At 46.7% G+C, this 16,662-nt stretch overlaps 1 protein-coding gene across 1 annotated transcript in view; it reads left to right on the top strand.

Annotated features, from left to right (window-relative positions):
- The window catches only part of SLC38A9 (solute carrier family 38 member 9), a 345,812-nt gene that overhangs the window by 294,037 nt on the left and 35,113 nt on the right, over positions 1 to 16,662 (top strand). The window contains exon 14 of the mRNA XM_085631309.1: positions 2,737 to 2,826. Coding sequence (XP_085487435.1) covers positions 2,737 to 2,826 — 90 coding nt within the window. The remainder of the gene's footprint in view (positions 1 to 2,736; positions 2,827 to 16,662) is intronic.

The raw sequence follows: 16,662 nt of genomic DNA, 5'->3' as shown, positions 1-16,662 counted from the left end.
TGTTGGTAGTCCCCCACGGGGTTCCGGGGGACCCGGGTGTTGACCCATCGGTCCGCTTCTGCGGCGAGCTTCCGGGGCTCGGTCAGTTTACTGTCCAGGAGGTGTTGCCTTAGTTCTACAAAGCAGTTGTTGGTGAGGTGCTCCCAGACAATGAGGTCGAATAGTTCGTTATATGAGGTGACCTTGCTCCCTTTGATCCATCCCTCCAACGCTCGGCTGAAGAAGTCCACGTATTCGACCCATGTGGTACCGGGGATCTTCTTGCAGTCCCGGAAGCGTTGCCAGTACATCTCGGCCGACAGTCCGTAGCGGGTGAGTAGGGCTTCCTTCATGTGGTCGTACGAGGTCATCACGGCGTCGGGGAGTTGCAGCAGGGTATCCCGTCCCTCGCTGAGGAACCTCCCCCATAGGCCGGCGCCCCAATCCTTCCGGGGTACCCGATGGGAGGTCATGGCGACTTCGTACGCTCGGAACCACTGCTGGATGTCGTCATTTTTATAGTACTCCTTGACGACATCCTTGGGGGTGTGAACCTTTGGCTCGGTCGGGGGCGGAGCGTCCCGGGCTCCGGGGTTGCTGGTCTCCCCTGTTTTAGCTTTTAGTTCAAGTTCTTTAAGGCTCCTCTCGTGCTCGAGGGTTAGCCGTCTCTCCTCTAGCTCCCGATGCCTTTTCTTCTCCTCGATTTCTTCTTGTAGTCGTAGTTGCTCCAGGGCTATCTTTTTCTCCGCCAGTAGGAGCTCACCGTCCAGCCGGAGTCGGGCAAGATCCATTTCGTGTGTCCGGGCCCTTTCCCGTTCTCGTATCTCTTCGGGGGAAAGGCTGGTGTCTGGGATGGTTCGCTCCCCGTTTGTCGGGGCCGTGGTCGGCAGGTTTCCGTCCCGGGCCGAGGTCCCTTCGGCTCGGGGTGGAGGGGTCTCGGGTTCTGCCCAGGCTTTCAGGGCTTTCTGCATTTCCTCCTTGGTGCCCAATCCTGTGGTTGGGATCCCTTTGTCTTTGCAGAATTGTTTGAGTTCCTTGTGGGTGTATTCCTCCAGTTTCTCCAACTGGAAGGTTGCGGCCACGGTTGCTTCTTGGCCATCCATGGTTCCCTTTTTCTCTTCTCGTCTGGTCAGGTAGTGGTTGCGTTACTTGCTTGTACGATTGCGTTTGCTCGGATCCCGCCGCTGGCCACCAAATGTTGGAGGGAGGCCCGCCGGGTAGTCGGGGAGACTATTCCGGCACCTTCCTACCGCAAAGTTATAGCCGAGCGCCGCTGAGAAGCCTCCTCGGGGAGGTCTTTCTCCTATGATCGTACTAGGCCCAGTAACACCACCACACAGGACTCAATAGTAGTTGCGAGATTAGATTCTTTATCAGCAGTAATACGGGCAATATTTACAGAGGGATCGAGGGATCCTGTCAGAGTCTCAGTGTTCATTCAAGAGGATAGGGTTGGGACAGTCTTAGTGCCAGCCAGGCACGGAAGGGCTCTGCGCCAGACCTTGGATGCTGGTCTCAGAGCGGCTCGGACGTGGAGAGCCGCGACGGCGTCTGCAGGGCTCGGATGGTAGTTCCGCTTAGGTCGAACCGCGACACGGTCAGCAGGGCTCTGGTGGTAGGTCCGCTTCGGTCGAGCCGCGACGAGGTCAGCTGGGCTCCGGTGGTAAGGTTCAACAAGGTCGGGCCGCGACAGCGTCAGAAGGGCCCCAAGGGTTCGTGAAGGTCTTTAAGCACGGCGGAGCTGCAACGTCGTCAGCAGGGCTCAAGGGGTGGTTCCGGGTGAGTCTTCTTCGTGGGGTCAGCCGCGATTCGATCAGCAGGGCGCTCGACTCCAGGATACAACTGCTGCCCTGTTGTCGGGTCGCCCCAGATATAGGACGGGAGCCCTTTGATGTCCGGACCCTTGCGCCCGGAGGGGGCGGAGAGGCCGGGTAGGGAGCGGCCAGACGCCCAGCAGGAGAGGCGCCAGGCCCCAGAGAGCTGTGGGGCGGTCACACCCAGGTGTGGAGAGACGGTTGGGGGTCCCATCGATACTCCCCTCCGCCGGGAGTGGGAAGGGCTCACGTGGTATCCCCCGGGCCAGGGGTTGGCGTCTCGATGTCGGGCCTCGCTGGGACCGAGGCCGGGTAGAGCAGGGTCATACAGATGGTCACGTGGAGTGACGTGCAATCCAAGATGGAGGAGTCCCGATGTGCATGGGACCTCGTGCGGCTTAGCGCGGGGAAACAGGACCACGCCACGAGGCCGGCTCCCACATTTGCTTATTGCATATGTTCCTAAGTTTTGGATCCACGACTCAACTACAGCAATTTGCCTTGATTTACATGCCTTCCTTGCTGGATGATGTCAGTTTTGCACTTATTTAAGTAATCAGAATTTAGGGCTGCATGTGATTTTTCCATACCTAACACTAGGCACAGAACTGCAGTCCTTTAGATTTGAAATTGTGTTGCCTTAGCACTTTTTGTGAACATGCTTGTTAATAGGTACAAAGACATGCTTCTTATGTTAGAGGAGAGAATGATTCATGAAAATAGCATAATTATTTTTTTTAAAATTATTTTGTTGACATTTTGAATAATACATGCATCGATCACAGGGAGATTCTGTTCTATGATACATACATAGTGATTTGTTACCTTATACAATGGGCTACTGGCGGAATCTGTCATCGTGGGGTGTTCGATACTGACATTCGCTTGAAAATAGCATAATTATTAACTGCCAATTAATAGTTTTTTGTTTTTGTCTCCACAGTTTTTTCCATGTGTTGTTTCTGAACATGGCTGTTGTGGGCGGCGGTGTGCTTATGGCAGAATTCTATCCCAACATTGGAGGCATCATAAGGTACAGACTGTCGTTGTACTTAAACATACTGAAACTCTGTTAGCAGGAACAAAGTACAATTATTGATGCGTGCTAACCTTGGATGAATGCACTAGTCACTAGTTAATGATTTTCAAACCTGGATAATCAAATGTTCTCTAACTTATTAAAATTGTACTTTTAAAATTTGTAAAGATTATTTTAATGGAATTTTTTTTGGGGGGGAAATGGAATTTGCCCTTCATCCACACTCCTTGGGGCAAGCTAGCCTGGAAGGAATTGGCCATCCTAAGTTATGATAAGTGCTGTCAAGAAAATATTTTAGAAGCAAATCCCTACCCTATATGTACTGCAATAGGAAAGAATGAAAGTGATCTTCTTCTAATGTTTAGGACTGATAGTCCTAGCAAAGATGCCTCACCAAAGTATCTTATTTGTGGTAGTAGTAGAGGTGAGAATTTGTCGAAAGTTGCATGCAATTGTTCGGGGACCCCATGTGTACGATGAAAAACAAAAACCTGCTATTTACTCAAAAAATTAGTTTTTCATGAAAATAACAAGAATTTTGGGTGGAACTTAGTATTTTCTCAAATGAAAAACTTGTATTTCTTAAAATGTATGTGGTTTCATAAACTTACAAGCTAGTAGTTGTTTTTCCAAAATGTATTTGAAGCTGATACATGAGCGATTATTAAGGCTGGATGTAGGACATTTATCACTGACGTTGCTTTCTTGGTGCCAGAGGGCCTTTGAAAATCTGAAATCTCTGAATCTAGTTCAAACGATTTGAGACACTGCCTATGTTGCTGGGAATAACCTAGATGCATTTTGCCTTTTAGACCCTCTCCACACTTAACAGAAAAAAATCATGTGACCTGCACTGATCGGTCTATAATTCAGTTAGATGTGCACCTATCTTTCCCTTCATTGAAGGCTACAGCCACAGGTGCTAGAATATCTACCATGGTAGTTTGACACCTGAGCTCAGCTTACCTTGTCATTGTCTACCAACCCAATAGTCTCAGTTTAATGTTTCAATCACTGGCTGACATAAATCCATGATGACATTTTCTCAACAAAAATCTTTATGACCACCCATCTATATTGAAAAGCTGATGAAATTATCGTAGAGCTGAACTCTCTCAAATTCAGCTAAATATCTCAGGAAATATACTGTAAATAAACAAAGGCCTGATGAGCAAATTACTTGCAATATCAGGCCTTAATATGTAAAGTTGCCGTCCAAAAGGTGAAAAGACTACACTACTCCCGTCACATTCACATTTACAAAGCCAGCGTCCAACCAGGGACCTTTACAAGATAACCACCACTTTGCTGAATGTGGAACACTCACCCTCCAAACGAACACCACACCATGTCACTCCCTAGCTGACCACTTTCTATCCAAAACCAAAGACCTAGAAAAATAACCAAAGTTTGAACTCGAGACCTGTCTACAGCTCAACTCTCATATCACGTCAGCACCTCAACCTATACTTTGACAGAGTATGCTATTCTTCAGCTCTCTGTCTACCGATTAATCTTACAAAAGCCTGTGGCACCCCACTATCAGCGTTTTGAACCTGTCCATCTTATATATTCGAGGACTTCTTTTTCAACAGTTCAGGTGCCATGTTTGCTAGACTGTCTTGACCCACTCAGGAGCTCAGAATTGCCGTCCAATTTGCAATGATCGTCTCCTAGGCAAACTGACTGAAATAGCTGCCTGTGTATAACTGTCAGTGTACTTAAAAAAGAATATTTACTCAGTCATCCAGACTTGATTCCATGCAGGTTATGGTGCAGAATCAGCACATATTGCAACATGAAACAATTTTCTTTTTAATTAAATTTTATTCTGCAAAAATTAACATGTCAAACCTGTGGTTCCATTCCATAAATATTCACTTGAACATGTCCATACATATTACATCATCTTATGCATTAATGAGATTAGCATGCAAGTCATTTAAATGTGACATCTGCTGGTCGTCTGGAGCTAGGCGTCTCCCAAAAGGCATCTCCTGTAAATGAGTATAATGCAGAAACCTAGAAGGGAACTTTCACAGTAAATAGAAACAAACATTCTATACATTCAGTACAAATGTCAGTAATGTTTTTTTTTTTTTAAACTTTATTTTTCGTAGTTAAACATACAATCTCGTTACTCCCCCCTCCCCCCGACATCAGTGAAAAGCAGTACAGATAGGTCCAATCAAAACACATATACTTATGTAGTGCTTCAGAGTGAGACAGATCACAGTCTATATCGTGTGAGAATCCGGCCCAGCCCAGCTCAGTGCAATACAGGAGTAGCCTCGCCGTCATCCCCGCCCCCCTCCCCCTCAGAGGGTAGCGGGGAATACAACTCTCCACTTGTTCCCTCCGACTCACTCTGTGACAACTGCCCCTCCACCGCCAATCCTTCCATACACAGAACTCGCCACGCCAGAAGGTCCTCCTGCAATTTTTCATCCCTCCTAGAACACTGCATATGCGTTTCTTCCGCCAGCGTCCATTCCCGCACATCCCTGAGCCATGTGTCAAGCTCCGGGGCTTTCCGCCCCATCCAGGTAATCGCGACCCTACGCCTAGCCAAAACTAGCATTAACTGCAGCAATTTATAGGATAATTTCCGTTTCCTCGGCTTGGGAACCAGGGCCAACAGGCAGTGTAGGGGTGTCCACTGGACCCGGAGGCCAGTGGCGGCTGCGACGCGGCTTACCACCCCAATCCAGAACCTCTCCACCAGCGGGCAATCCCAGGCCAAGTGCAAGAATCCTGCCCCTGCTGTGCCGCACCGAGGGCAGTTGTCCCCCCTGCCCGTTCCAAATCGACTCAGCGACTTCGGGGTAAGATAGGTGCGGTGCATAAAGTTAAAATGGGTGAGCTTGAATCGCGCGTTTCAGGATACTCGCCTCGTCAAGGCTCCGATTCGCGTTCGTTGCCCTTGATCTAATGGCTCTCCCAAGTCCGCTTCCCAGGCCGCCCACGCCGGAGGCTCCGGAGGAGCCGAGTCGCGTTTCATTTCCGCATATAGCAACGCAATCAATCTGCGGCCCCGGCCGCACGTCCGCATTACATGAAGGGTCTGAGTCATCGGAGGTATCTCCGGGCACTGCTGCCAGACCGATCGCACCACCGCACGCAGTCCCTGATAATGTAGATATTGTCCCCCTCTAAGGCCATAAAATTCCTCCGCTTGTTCAAAGGACAGGAAGGTTTCCGAGGGGTACAGATCTGCCAGCACTTCACAACCCCCCTCTTTCCAGTCCCGGTAGGACATCTGGGGGCCAGTATCCAGATTGGTAAATCCCGATGGAAGGGCGCCGCACCCAAGACCCGTTCGATAAAACGCTGCCATACCTGTGCTGTATGTTTCACCACGTAGGGCAACGCAGCGTCCGCTCCCGACCCCCTCATCAAAGCCAATTGAAGTTCCTTCGCTGTGGCCCTTCCCGCCAATAACCTCGTCTCCCACACATCTGTGTCTGCAAACCATCTGGCTGCTGGGAGAAGCTGCGCTGCATAATAATATAAGTCGAAGCGTGGGGCCTCCTATCCCCCCAAACAACAAATTTAAACGAGGGTCAAAGTGAGGGACTTGGTTTAAGGACTGAAACACCTCCAATCCCAAAAGTACACAATGAAACCAACAAGAAGGTGCACAGTCCGTAGAAAAATAGCAAAACAGTAGTTAATGTAGAGAAACACGAGAGATCCTACAAATAATTGAGACAAGCCCTCCGCAGGAGGTAGGAGTCCATCAGCCCACCCTTATTGGCGGAGCCTCGTCATCTGGTACTCCTGGGAAACGCTGTCTTGGCCCATAAATGCAGATCCCCAGGGACTCTGCCTAGGTGCACCGGACAGTGATAACCCAAAAGAAAATCAACTCCTGCCAGGGTCTGTGCCCAAGTAGTTGAGGGCTCCAGTGATGTGCAGTGCAAAGAAGTGAAGTGAAGTTAAAAATGAATACTTGGTCAAAAAATATGTTTAATGGGAATCAACCAAGTTTCATGACTAAAAGAACCTATAGTCTGTCATATATTTCTACAGGCTAGTCTTTGGTTCATGTGAGCGTGTGGTCGACATGTTTCAGCCGCTAAGGTAAATTTACCCGGCTTTCTTCAGGACCGAAAAAAAGTGCTACTGCAAAACTAATGAAAAAGTGATAAACCTATACCCATACACCAAATGTGAATGTGGGATACCGGTGTGGCAATTGCCACCCTACCAAAAAAGGCTCAAACTAGAGCGTAAGAACGATGTCTTCATTCCTAAAAAAGAAAAATATATATGAGAACCTCATGTATATCAAAACACAACTACTGATAGCCACAGGGTAAAGCTGATTCAGCATCACCTAGATCAACAATAAAACTCCATAATGATGTTTCTAAATACTAAATTAGTATAGAAATTTGAAAAACACTCACCCAGCTTTGTGTGGGAGAAAAGCCTCACCTCACCCGGCTGACTGCTCGGAGAAGGAGGCACCGCTCTGTTTAAATGTGGAGAAAGAAAACAAGACAGATTGCCAAAGGATGCCCGTCTGTTCAAAACTCAACACACATATTTTAAACAAATTAAAAAGGAACCCAAATTAATTAAAAAAGTCCGAGACCTCGTGACCGCCCATCTGAATAATGTTAAGGAGATGTCACTTTGAAACGTTCTATCTGACAACTAATTTGGCCATGGTCAGAAAATACAATAAGTGATTGTAATTATGTGGTGAAAGAGCTGTCAACAGAATTCTAACAGCTAATTCTGTTTCAGAAAACAAAGGGCATGCTATCTTCCCCTTGCTTATCCGTCAGCATCTCTGACTAGCTTGCTGTCTGAAAAACCTTTGATCGAACGGAGAGGGTGCTACTTAGTAGCAATCGTATCAGACAAGCGCGTTCTAGAGTTGCAGTCAAAAGTACGTGCAATCTTGATAGAAATAAGTCAAAGACCCCATGCCTAGGTCTATAAAGTTAGCTTAATGTCTCTTAAAGACTGAAGGACCTGTAAGGCTTCTTATATGACCTGGGGCAAATCTAGCCACAAAAGGTTGGTGAGTAACAAAGGTGAAGAAGGAAACCAGCCCTGGGAAATATGGTCGAGGGTCAACCAGCCAGTTCTAAATCCAGGATTGTATTTTAAGGATAGTATCCAGAACTGGAGTGAACCACGAGCACAGGCCGCCTGCCTCCTCACCTGTCCGTCGATACCTCAGACTGGCTCACGAGCTGTCTGGGAGGCATCGACCGGATGGGGAGGCTGTTATTTGTAGTACTCAAGTGGGACGCAAATTGAATTCAGCTGTTTGTTCAGCTGTTTCTCTACTCGTACTGCACCGCGTCTATGCGAGGTATCGCGCATGCGCCTAAAATAGACGCTGACAAGAGTGCGCACGCGTTAGTGTCAGACACAGCGCTGGTGTCGCTTGTGATTATGAGTGTATTCCGAGCTGATCGGAATGGTCAGGACGATCAGGACAAGACACAACTATATAGGATCAGCCAACCGAATACGATGCGGTGTATAATGTGCATCCCACCCTTCCTCGGGCCTCGTGTGTCTAACGCGCATGCGTCGGGGAATAAAGGAATCAGCCCGCGCATGCGCTAGACATCGTAATATCACGGAGCCCTGTGTTTAATGCCAAACAGGTTAAGCAATCAAATGTATCTGAAATGTGGAGCACGGATGTAGTAGACTTGGCTACTTGTATATGGTTAAATGTAAATGATAAATTCTTGCAAAAAAGTGGTGATATGTAATCAGTAATTGCCACGAGCTCGGATGACCATAAGAAAAAGACCAACTACATTAGAGGTACAGTATAGAGCGGACTTTGTGAGTCTAACGAGCCCGCACAGGGAGGCCATGAAATCTTTCTAAGTAAGCCTAATACATGGGAATAACCTGGGTAGATGTAAAACCCAGTCATCAATATTACCCAATGAGGGCACTTACAACTTGCAATTTGGTCAGTTATGGATTATACCTTCTCTAGGAATAGGGAATTGAAAATATAGAGAAGGCACCTAAAGTGGCAAGGACACCATGAATGTGGCAGTTGGTGATGTATAATCCCTTCTTGAAGTACATGTAGTGTCAGTCTACAGTGCACAATCTCGTGAGACTATAAATCTCCGCATACTATGGGATGTCGTGATGGCATTTGATCAGTCGTCATACAACGATGTCTATAGAGAAGGGTATGTCTACTGAAACCTTGGGTGCCCACAAAGCTGTCAAGGTGTACATGTAACAAACGTTGGCTAAGGCTACTCGTAACGATAGAGTGACTGACCTAGATCAAACAACATTGTTTCCTGGAGTGATTAACATAGAGACAGTCTAACCGATTCAGGTATAGACCGAGGCCCATGGGATGTTGTCGTTCAGTCCTTTAGTATCAGTTTTCAACTTGAAAATCCATTTTTGTTCTTTAAGAAATAAGAACTGGGCAACGTCTGTTATGTGTTGAGGAATAAACGGGCGTTCGAGTACTAGCCACCTTAGATCCTCAGCCTTGTGTTTTTTGGCTAGAAAATGCTCCGTCATCCGAGTGGATTGTCTCACGCAGCGGATAGTACTTTTGTGCTCGCTAATGCGGAGTTTCACTTTGCGTGTGGTGTACCCTATGTAATGTAGGGAACACGGACACGTGATTCTGTAGATGACGCAGTCTGAATTGCAGTTCGTGTGGTTGTGTAATACCCAGGGACGTCCTGTGCCTATGTCCACCGAGACGGTCTTAGTGGTTTGCGGGCAGACACTACAAGTTCCGCAAGGGAAGTGGCCACGAACTGGGGGTAGTGACCACAATGTGTTCGTTTCAGCTGTGGGATGTGCCAGCGGTCTGGTATGGACCAGACTGTCGCGCAAACTAGGACCCCTCTTGAAGGCAAATAAGGGAGGCGAGATCTTGCCATCCGCTATGTTCAATATTTGCCAGTGTCTCCGTACTATTTTCTGTATTTGGCTGGACATAGTACAGAAAGTGGTGACGAATGTAAGTCTCTCATTAGTGGTCTTGAGCACATCAGTGTCCAGTAGGGCGTCACGATTGTTATTTGACGCCCGTTTCCAAGCTTTACGTACCAGACGTTTTGGATATTGCCGTGTTTCTAATTGTCTGGCAAGTGCCTCAGCATGTTTGTCAAACAGTTGTCTGGTCGAGCAGTTCCTGCGAACCCGCAGGAATTGGCCGACTGGAAGATTTTCTCGGAGTGCCCTCGGATGATGGCTATTAAAGGACAGCAACGAGTTTCTGGACATAGGTTTCTTATATAGTTCAGAACTCAGTGAGTTTTCATGAACAAAGATGGAGATATCCAGGAAGGCCAAACGATGTTTATTGTACTCAATGGTGAAACGCAAGTACGCATTCTGCTGGTTTAACCATGAGTGAAAAGCATGAATTTCGTCACTAGTGCCCCGCCAAACCACAAGGATGTCATCTATGTATCTCTTCCACAGCAACAAATGATGATCAAACAGCTGGTCGAGGAGGGGGAGGCAGAAGGATGGATAACTTCACAAGAGGCAAAATTCCTGGTGACCAACAACCCAGTGATGCCCTACTTCTACTGCCTCCCCAAAATTCACAAACAGCAACGACCGCCTCCTGGCCGTCCCATTATCTCCGGGATCGGCTCGCTGCTAGAACCTCTGTCCAAATTCGTAGACGTGTTTTTACGACCAATGGTCAGTGAGATGCCAACTTACCTTAAAGACACGTCAGACGTTCTACGACTCTTACCAGAGATAGAGTTCAACTCGGACACCGATCTCTTGGCTAGTTTGGACGTTGAGTCACTTTATACGTGTATCCCCCAGCTAGAGACCCTCGACACCATCAGAGGCCTTCTGGAAGCACGTTCTCTGGACAGCATCACCCCTGTACCTTTCATCATGGAGTGTGCCAGACTAGCCATGATGGAGAACTATTTCAAGTTTGAGGACCAGATCTTCCTCCAGACATCAGGGACTTCAATGGGCAGTGTTTTCGCGCCCAGCCTCGCCAACCTCTATGTCCATCTTTTCGAACAGGACATTGTACTCAACCACAGCAACCCGTATCGTCATCATTTGTTGCTGTGGAAGAGATACATAGATGACATCCTTGTGGTTTGGCGGGGCACTAGTGACGAAGTTCATGCTTTTCACTCATGGTTAAACCAGCAGAATGCGTACTTGCGTTTCACCATTGAGTACAATAAACATCGTTTGGCCTTCCTGGATATCTCCATCTTTGTTCATGAAAACTCACTGAGTTCTGAACTATATAAGAAACCTATGTCCAGAAACTCGTTGCTGTCCTTTAATAGCCATCATCCGAGGGCACTCCGAGAAAATCTTCCAGTCGGCCAATTCCTGCGGGTTCGCAGGAACTGCTCGACCAGACAACTGTTTGACAAACATGCTGAGGCACTTGCCAGACAATTAGAAACACGGCAATATCCAAAACGTCTGGTACGTAAAGCTTGGAAACGGGCGTCAAATAACAATCGTGACGCCCTACTGGACACTGATGTGCTCAAGACCACTAATGAGAGACTTACATTCGTCACCACTTTCTGTACTATGTCCAGCCAAATACAGAAAATAGTACGGAGACACTGGCAAATATTGAACATAGCGGATGGCAAGATCTCGCCTCCCTTATTTGCCTTCAAGAGGGGTCCTAGTTTGCGCGACAGTCTTGTCCATACCAGACCGCTGGCACATCCCACAGCTGAAACGAACACATTGTGGTCACTACCCCCAGTTCGTGGCCACTTCCCTTGCGGAACTTGTAGTGTCTGCCCGCAAACCACTAAGACCGTCTCGGTGGACATAGGCACAGGACGTCCCTGGGTATTACACAACCACACGAACTGCAATTCAGACTGCGTCATCTACAGAATCACGTGTCCGTGTTCCCTACATTACATAGGGTACACCACACGCAAAGTGAAACTCCGCATTAGCGAGCACAAAAGTACTATCCGCTGCGTGAGACAATCCACTCGGATGACGGAGCATTTTCTAGCCAAAAAACACAAGGCTGAGGATCTAAGGTGGCTAGTACTCGAACGCCCGTTTATTCCTCAACACATAACAGACGTTGCCCAGTTCTTATTTCTTAAAGAACAAAAATGGATTTTCAAGTTGAAAACTGATACTAAAGGACTGAACGACAACATCCCATGGGCCTCGGTCTATACCTGAATCGGTTAGACTGTCTCTATGTTAATCACTCCAGGAAACAATGTTGTTTGATCTAGGTCAGTCACTCTATCGTTACGAGTAGCCTTAGCCAACGTTTGTTACATATACACCTTGACAGCTTTGTGGGCACCCAAGGTTTCAGTAGACATACCCTTCTCTATAGACATCGTTGTATGTCGACTGATCAAATGCCATCACGACATCCCATAGTATGCGGAGATTTATAGTCTCACGAGATTGTGCACTGTAGACTGACACTACATGTACTTCAAGAAGGGATTATACATCACCAACTGCCACATTCATGGTGTCCTTGCCACTTTAGGTGCCTTCTCTATATTTTCAATTCCCTATTCCTAGAGAAGGTATAATCCATAACTGACCAAATTGCAAGATGTAAGTGCCCTCATTGGGTAATATTGATGACTGGGTTTTACATCTACCCAGGTTATTCCCATGTATTAGGCTTACTTAGAAAGATTTCATGGCCTCCCTGTGCGGGCTCGTTAGACTCACAAAGTCCGCTCTATACTGTACCTCTAATGTAGTTGGTCTTTTTCTTATGGTCATCCGAGCTCGTGGCAATTACTGATTACATATCACCACTTTTTTGCAAGAATTTATCATTTACATTTAACCATATACAAGTAGCCAAGTCTACTACATCCGTGCTCCACATTTCAGATACATTTGATTGCTTAACCTGTTTGGCATTAAACACAGGGCTCCGTGATATTACGATGTCTAGCGCATGCGCGGGCTGATTCCTTTATTCCCCGACGCATGCGCGTTAGACACACGAGGCCCGAGGAAGGGTGGGATGCACATTATACACCGCATCGTATTCGGTTGGCTGATCCTATATAGTTGTGTCTTGTCCTGATCGTCCTGACCATTCCGATCAGCTCGGAATACACTCATAATCACAAGCGACACCAGCGCTGTGTCTGACACTAACGCGTGCGCACTCTTGTCAGCGTCTATTTTAGGCGCATGCGCGATACCTCGCATAGACGCGGTGCAGTACGAGTAGAGAAACAGCTGAACAAACAGCTGAATTCAATTTGCGTCCCACTTGAGTACTACAAATAACAGCCTCCCCATCCGGTCGATGCCTCCCAGACAGCTCGTGAGCCAGTCTGAGGTATCGACGGACAGGTGAGGAGGCAGGCGGCCTGTGCTCGTGGTTCACTCCAGTTCTGGATACTATCCTTAAAATACAATCCTGGATTTAGAACTGGCTGGTTGACCCTCGACCATATTTCCCAGGGCTGGTTTCCTTCTTCACCTTTGTTACTCACCAACCTTTTGTGGCTAGATTTGCCCCAGGTCATATAAGAAGCCTTACAGGTCCTTCAGTCTTTAAGAGACATTAAGCTAACTTTATAGACCTAGGCATGGGGTCTTTGACTTATTTCTATCAAGATTGCACGTACTTTTGACTGCAACTCTAGAACGCGCTTGTCTGATACGATTGCTACTAAGTAGCACCCTCTCCGTTCGATCAAAGGTTTTTCAGACAGCAAGCTAGTCAGAGATGCTGACGGATAAGCAAGGGGAAGATAGCATGCCCTTTGTTTTCTGAAACAGAATTAGCTGTTAGAATTCTGTTGACAGCTCTTTCACCACATAATTACAATCACTTATTGTATTTTCTGACCATGGCCAAATTAGTTGTCAGATAGAACGTTTCAAAGTGACATCTCCTTAACATTATTCAGATGGGCGGTCACGAGGTCTCGGACTTTTTTAATTAATTTGGGTTCCTTTTTAATTTGTTTAAAATATGTGTGTTGAGTTTTGAACAGACGGGCATCCTTTGGCAATCTGTCTTGTTTTCTTTCTCCACATTTAAACAGAGCGGTGCCTCCTTCTCCGAGCAGTCAGCCGGGTGAGGTGAGGCTTTTCTCCCACACAAAGCTGGGTGAGTGTTTTTCAAATTTGTATACTAATTTAGTATTTAGAAACATCATTATGGAGTTTTATTGTTGATCTAGGTGATGCTGAATCAGCTTTACCCTGTGGCTATCAGTAGTTGTGTTTTGATATACATGAGGTTCTCATATATATTTTTCTTTTTTAGGAATGAAGACATCGTTCTTACGCTCTAGTTTGAGCCTTTTTTGGTAGGGTGGCAATTGCCACACCGGTATCCCACATTCACATTTGGTGTATGGGTATAGGTTTATCACTTTTTCATTAGTTTTGCAGTAGCACTTTTTTTCGGTCCTGAAGAAAGCCGGGTAAATTTACCTTAGCGGCTGAAACATGTCGACCACACGCTCACATGAACCAAAGACTAGCCTGTAGAAATATATGACAGACTATAGGTTCTTTTAGTCATGAAACTTGGTTGATTCCCATTAAACATATTTTTTGACCAAGTATTCATTTTTAACTTCACTTCACTTCTTTGCACTGCACATCACTGGAGCCCTCAACTACTTGGGCACAGACCCTGGCAGGAGTTGATTTTCTTTTGGGTTATCACTGTCCGGTGCACCTAGGCAGAGTCCCTGGGGATCTGCATTTATGGGCCAAGACAGCGTTTCCCAGGAGTACCAGATGACGAGGCTCCGCCAATAAGGGTGGGCTGATGGACTCCTACCTCCTGCGGAGGGCTTGTCTCAATTATTTGTAGGATCTCTCGTGTTTCTCTACATTAACTACTGTTTTGCTATTTTTCTACGGACTGTGCACCTTCTTGTTGGTTTCATTGCCTCCTATCCCCCCTCCGCAAAGGAGCGGACGACCGTCCTGAGGGCCACCCTACTGCGTCCCCCCGCCCAAAGCAGGGACGTCAGCATCGAATTGAGGGTTCGGAAGACCCTAGGAGGGAGAGGGCACAGCGTATTCTGGAGGACGTACAATGTCCTCGGCAGCATTACCATCTTAGCTACAGCTAAGCGTCCCATTAGGGAAAGCGGCAGGGTGTTCCAAAACGTCACAGACTGTCGAAGTGAAGCAATCACCCGGTCTATATTCCGTGCGAGCGCCAATCCCTCCATGGCTGCCACTTGAATACCTAAATACCGGAAACTTGTTAGTTCCCAGCGCAACCCAAGCACCGGCAGGTCCTCGCAGGGCACTGCATCAAAGCCCGAAAGCGGGAAGATAAGAGATTTACTACGGTTGATTCTCAGGCCCGACGCCTCCCCAAAACGGTCCAGGTGGTGCAGCAAGACTGGACGCGCCTCTGTCGGTGCTCTCAGATAAAACTCCATACAGAACTTCTCAGATTTTTCAGACGCATTCGCCTCCAAGCCTTTTTCCAACTGCACCCCACTCCTGAACAAATTAAAAACACTCCTTTTCGACCACCATCTAATTTCTCCCCTTCAGCGGGAATGATCCCATCTGAAATAATCACCTTTGAAAAAATGGTTCTAAAAGATCTCGCCATTATCCAGAACAACAAACACTTCATTCCTTTCAATCTTACATTGAAAGAAAAATTAGCAATCGGTCAACTCAAAGAGAAAGACTCGCTAATCATTAAAAGCGCAGACAAAGGTGGTGGCATAGTCCTACAAGAAAAGGCAGCCTACGTCGCTGAAATTCAACGACAGTTGGACAATAAAGATCATTACTTGATACTGGCAAAAAATCCCACAAAAGAAATTCAGGAGCTAATCCATAAAGTAACAACAGATGGCCTCAGCACTGGGTTTCTTTCCAAAAAAGAATTCATCTACCTGAATGTGAAAACTCCACGAACCCCAGTCATATATACACTACCCAAAATTCATAAAAACACTACCAACCCCCCAGGCCGTCCCATTGTTTCAGCCTGCGGCTCCATCTTAGAACCATTAGGTGCATGCGTAGACTTCTTTATAAAAGAATTTGTTCCTAAAACACAATGCTACGTGAGGGATTCAATGGCAATGATCAATCTCGTTGAACATCATCCATACAACCCAGCATATGAAACACTATGCACTATGGATGTTGAATCACTATATACCAACATACCACAGACAACCGCCCTGTTAGCAATTAAAAAGATTCTCGACACAAGACCACGTCCCCATGCTGTTCCTACCACGTTTATTTTGCAACTCCTAGAAATCTGCCTCACACGAAACTTTTTTCTTTTTGACAACACCTACTACCAACAGATCAAAGGAACCTCAATGGGCGCAATTTTTGCCCCAAATCTGGCAGTTCTGTTTATGGACCAACTAGAATCCAATGTCATTCTCACTGATTCCAACCCTTTCTTCCCATGCATTTGCCTTTGGCGCAGGTATATAGATGACATCTTTATAATCTGGCAGGAGAACACAGAATCCATAACATCTTTTGTACACTGGATGAATAATAACTGTTCAGGTTTATCATTCACTGTCACGACTGACAAAGAATCCATTGCCTTCTTGGACCTTACAATATTCCACTGTGAAGGGGAATTACTAACACGACTGTACCGGAAACCAACAGAGCATAATACTCTACTGAATTACACAAGCAACCACCCTAGGGCCCTCAGAGATTCACTGCCCTATTCCCAGTTCCTGAGAATAAGGAGAAATTGCTCTTGCAAGACCGACTATTTTAGAGAAGCAAACTATCTCTCCTCAAAATTGAAAGCAAGAGGCTACCCAAAGGGAATCATTAAAAATGCCTCTAAACGTGCTTGGT

Source organism: Triturus cristatus, chromosome 2_1 (genome assembly GCF_964204655.1).
Source record: "Triturus cristatus chromosome 2_1, aTriCri1.1, whole genome shotgun sequence".
Lineage (NCBI taxonomy): Eukaryota > Metazoa > Chordata > Amphibia > Caudata > Salamandridae > Triturus > Triturus cristatus.
Note: the sequence above shows the minus strand (reverse complement) of the source record. Positions and strands in the feature narration are given on the sequence as shown.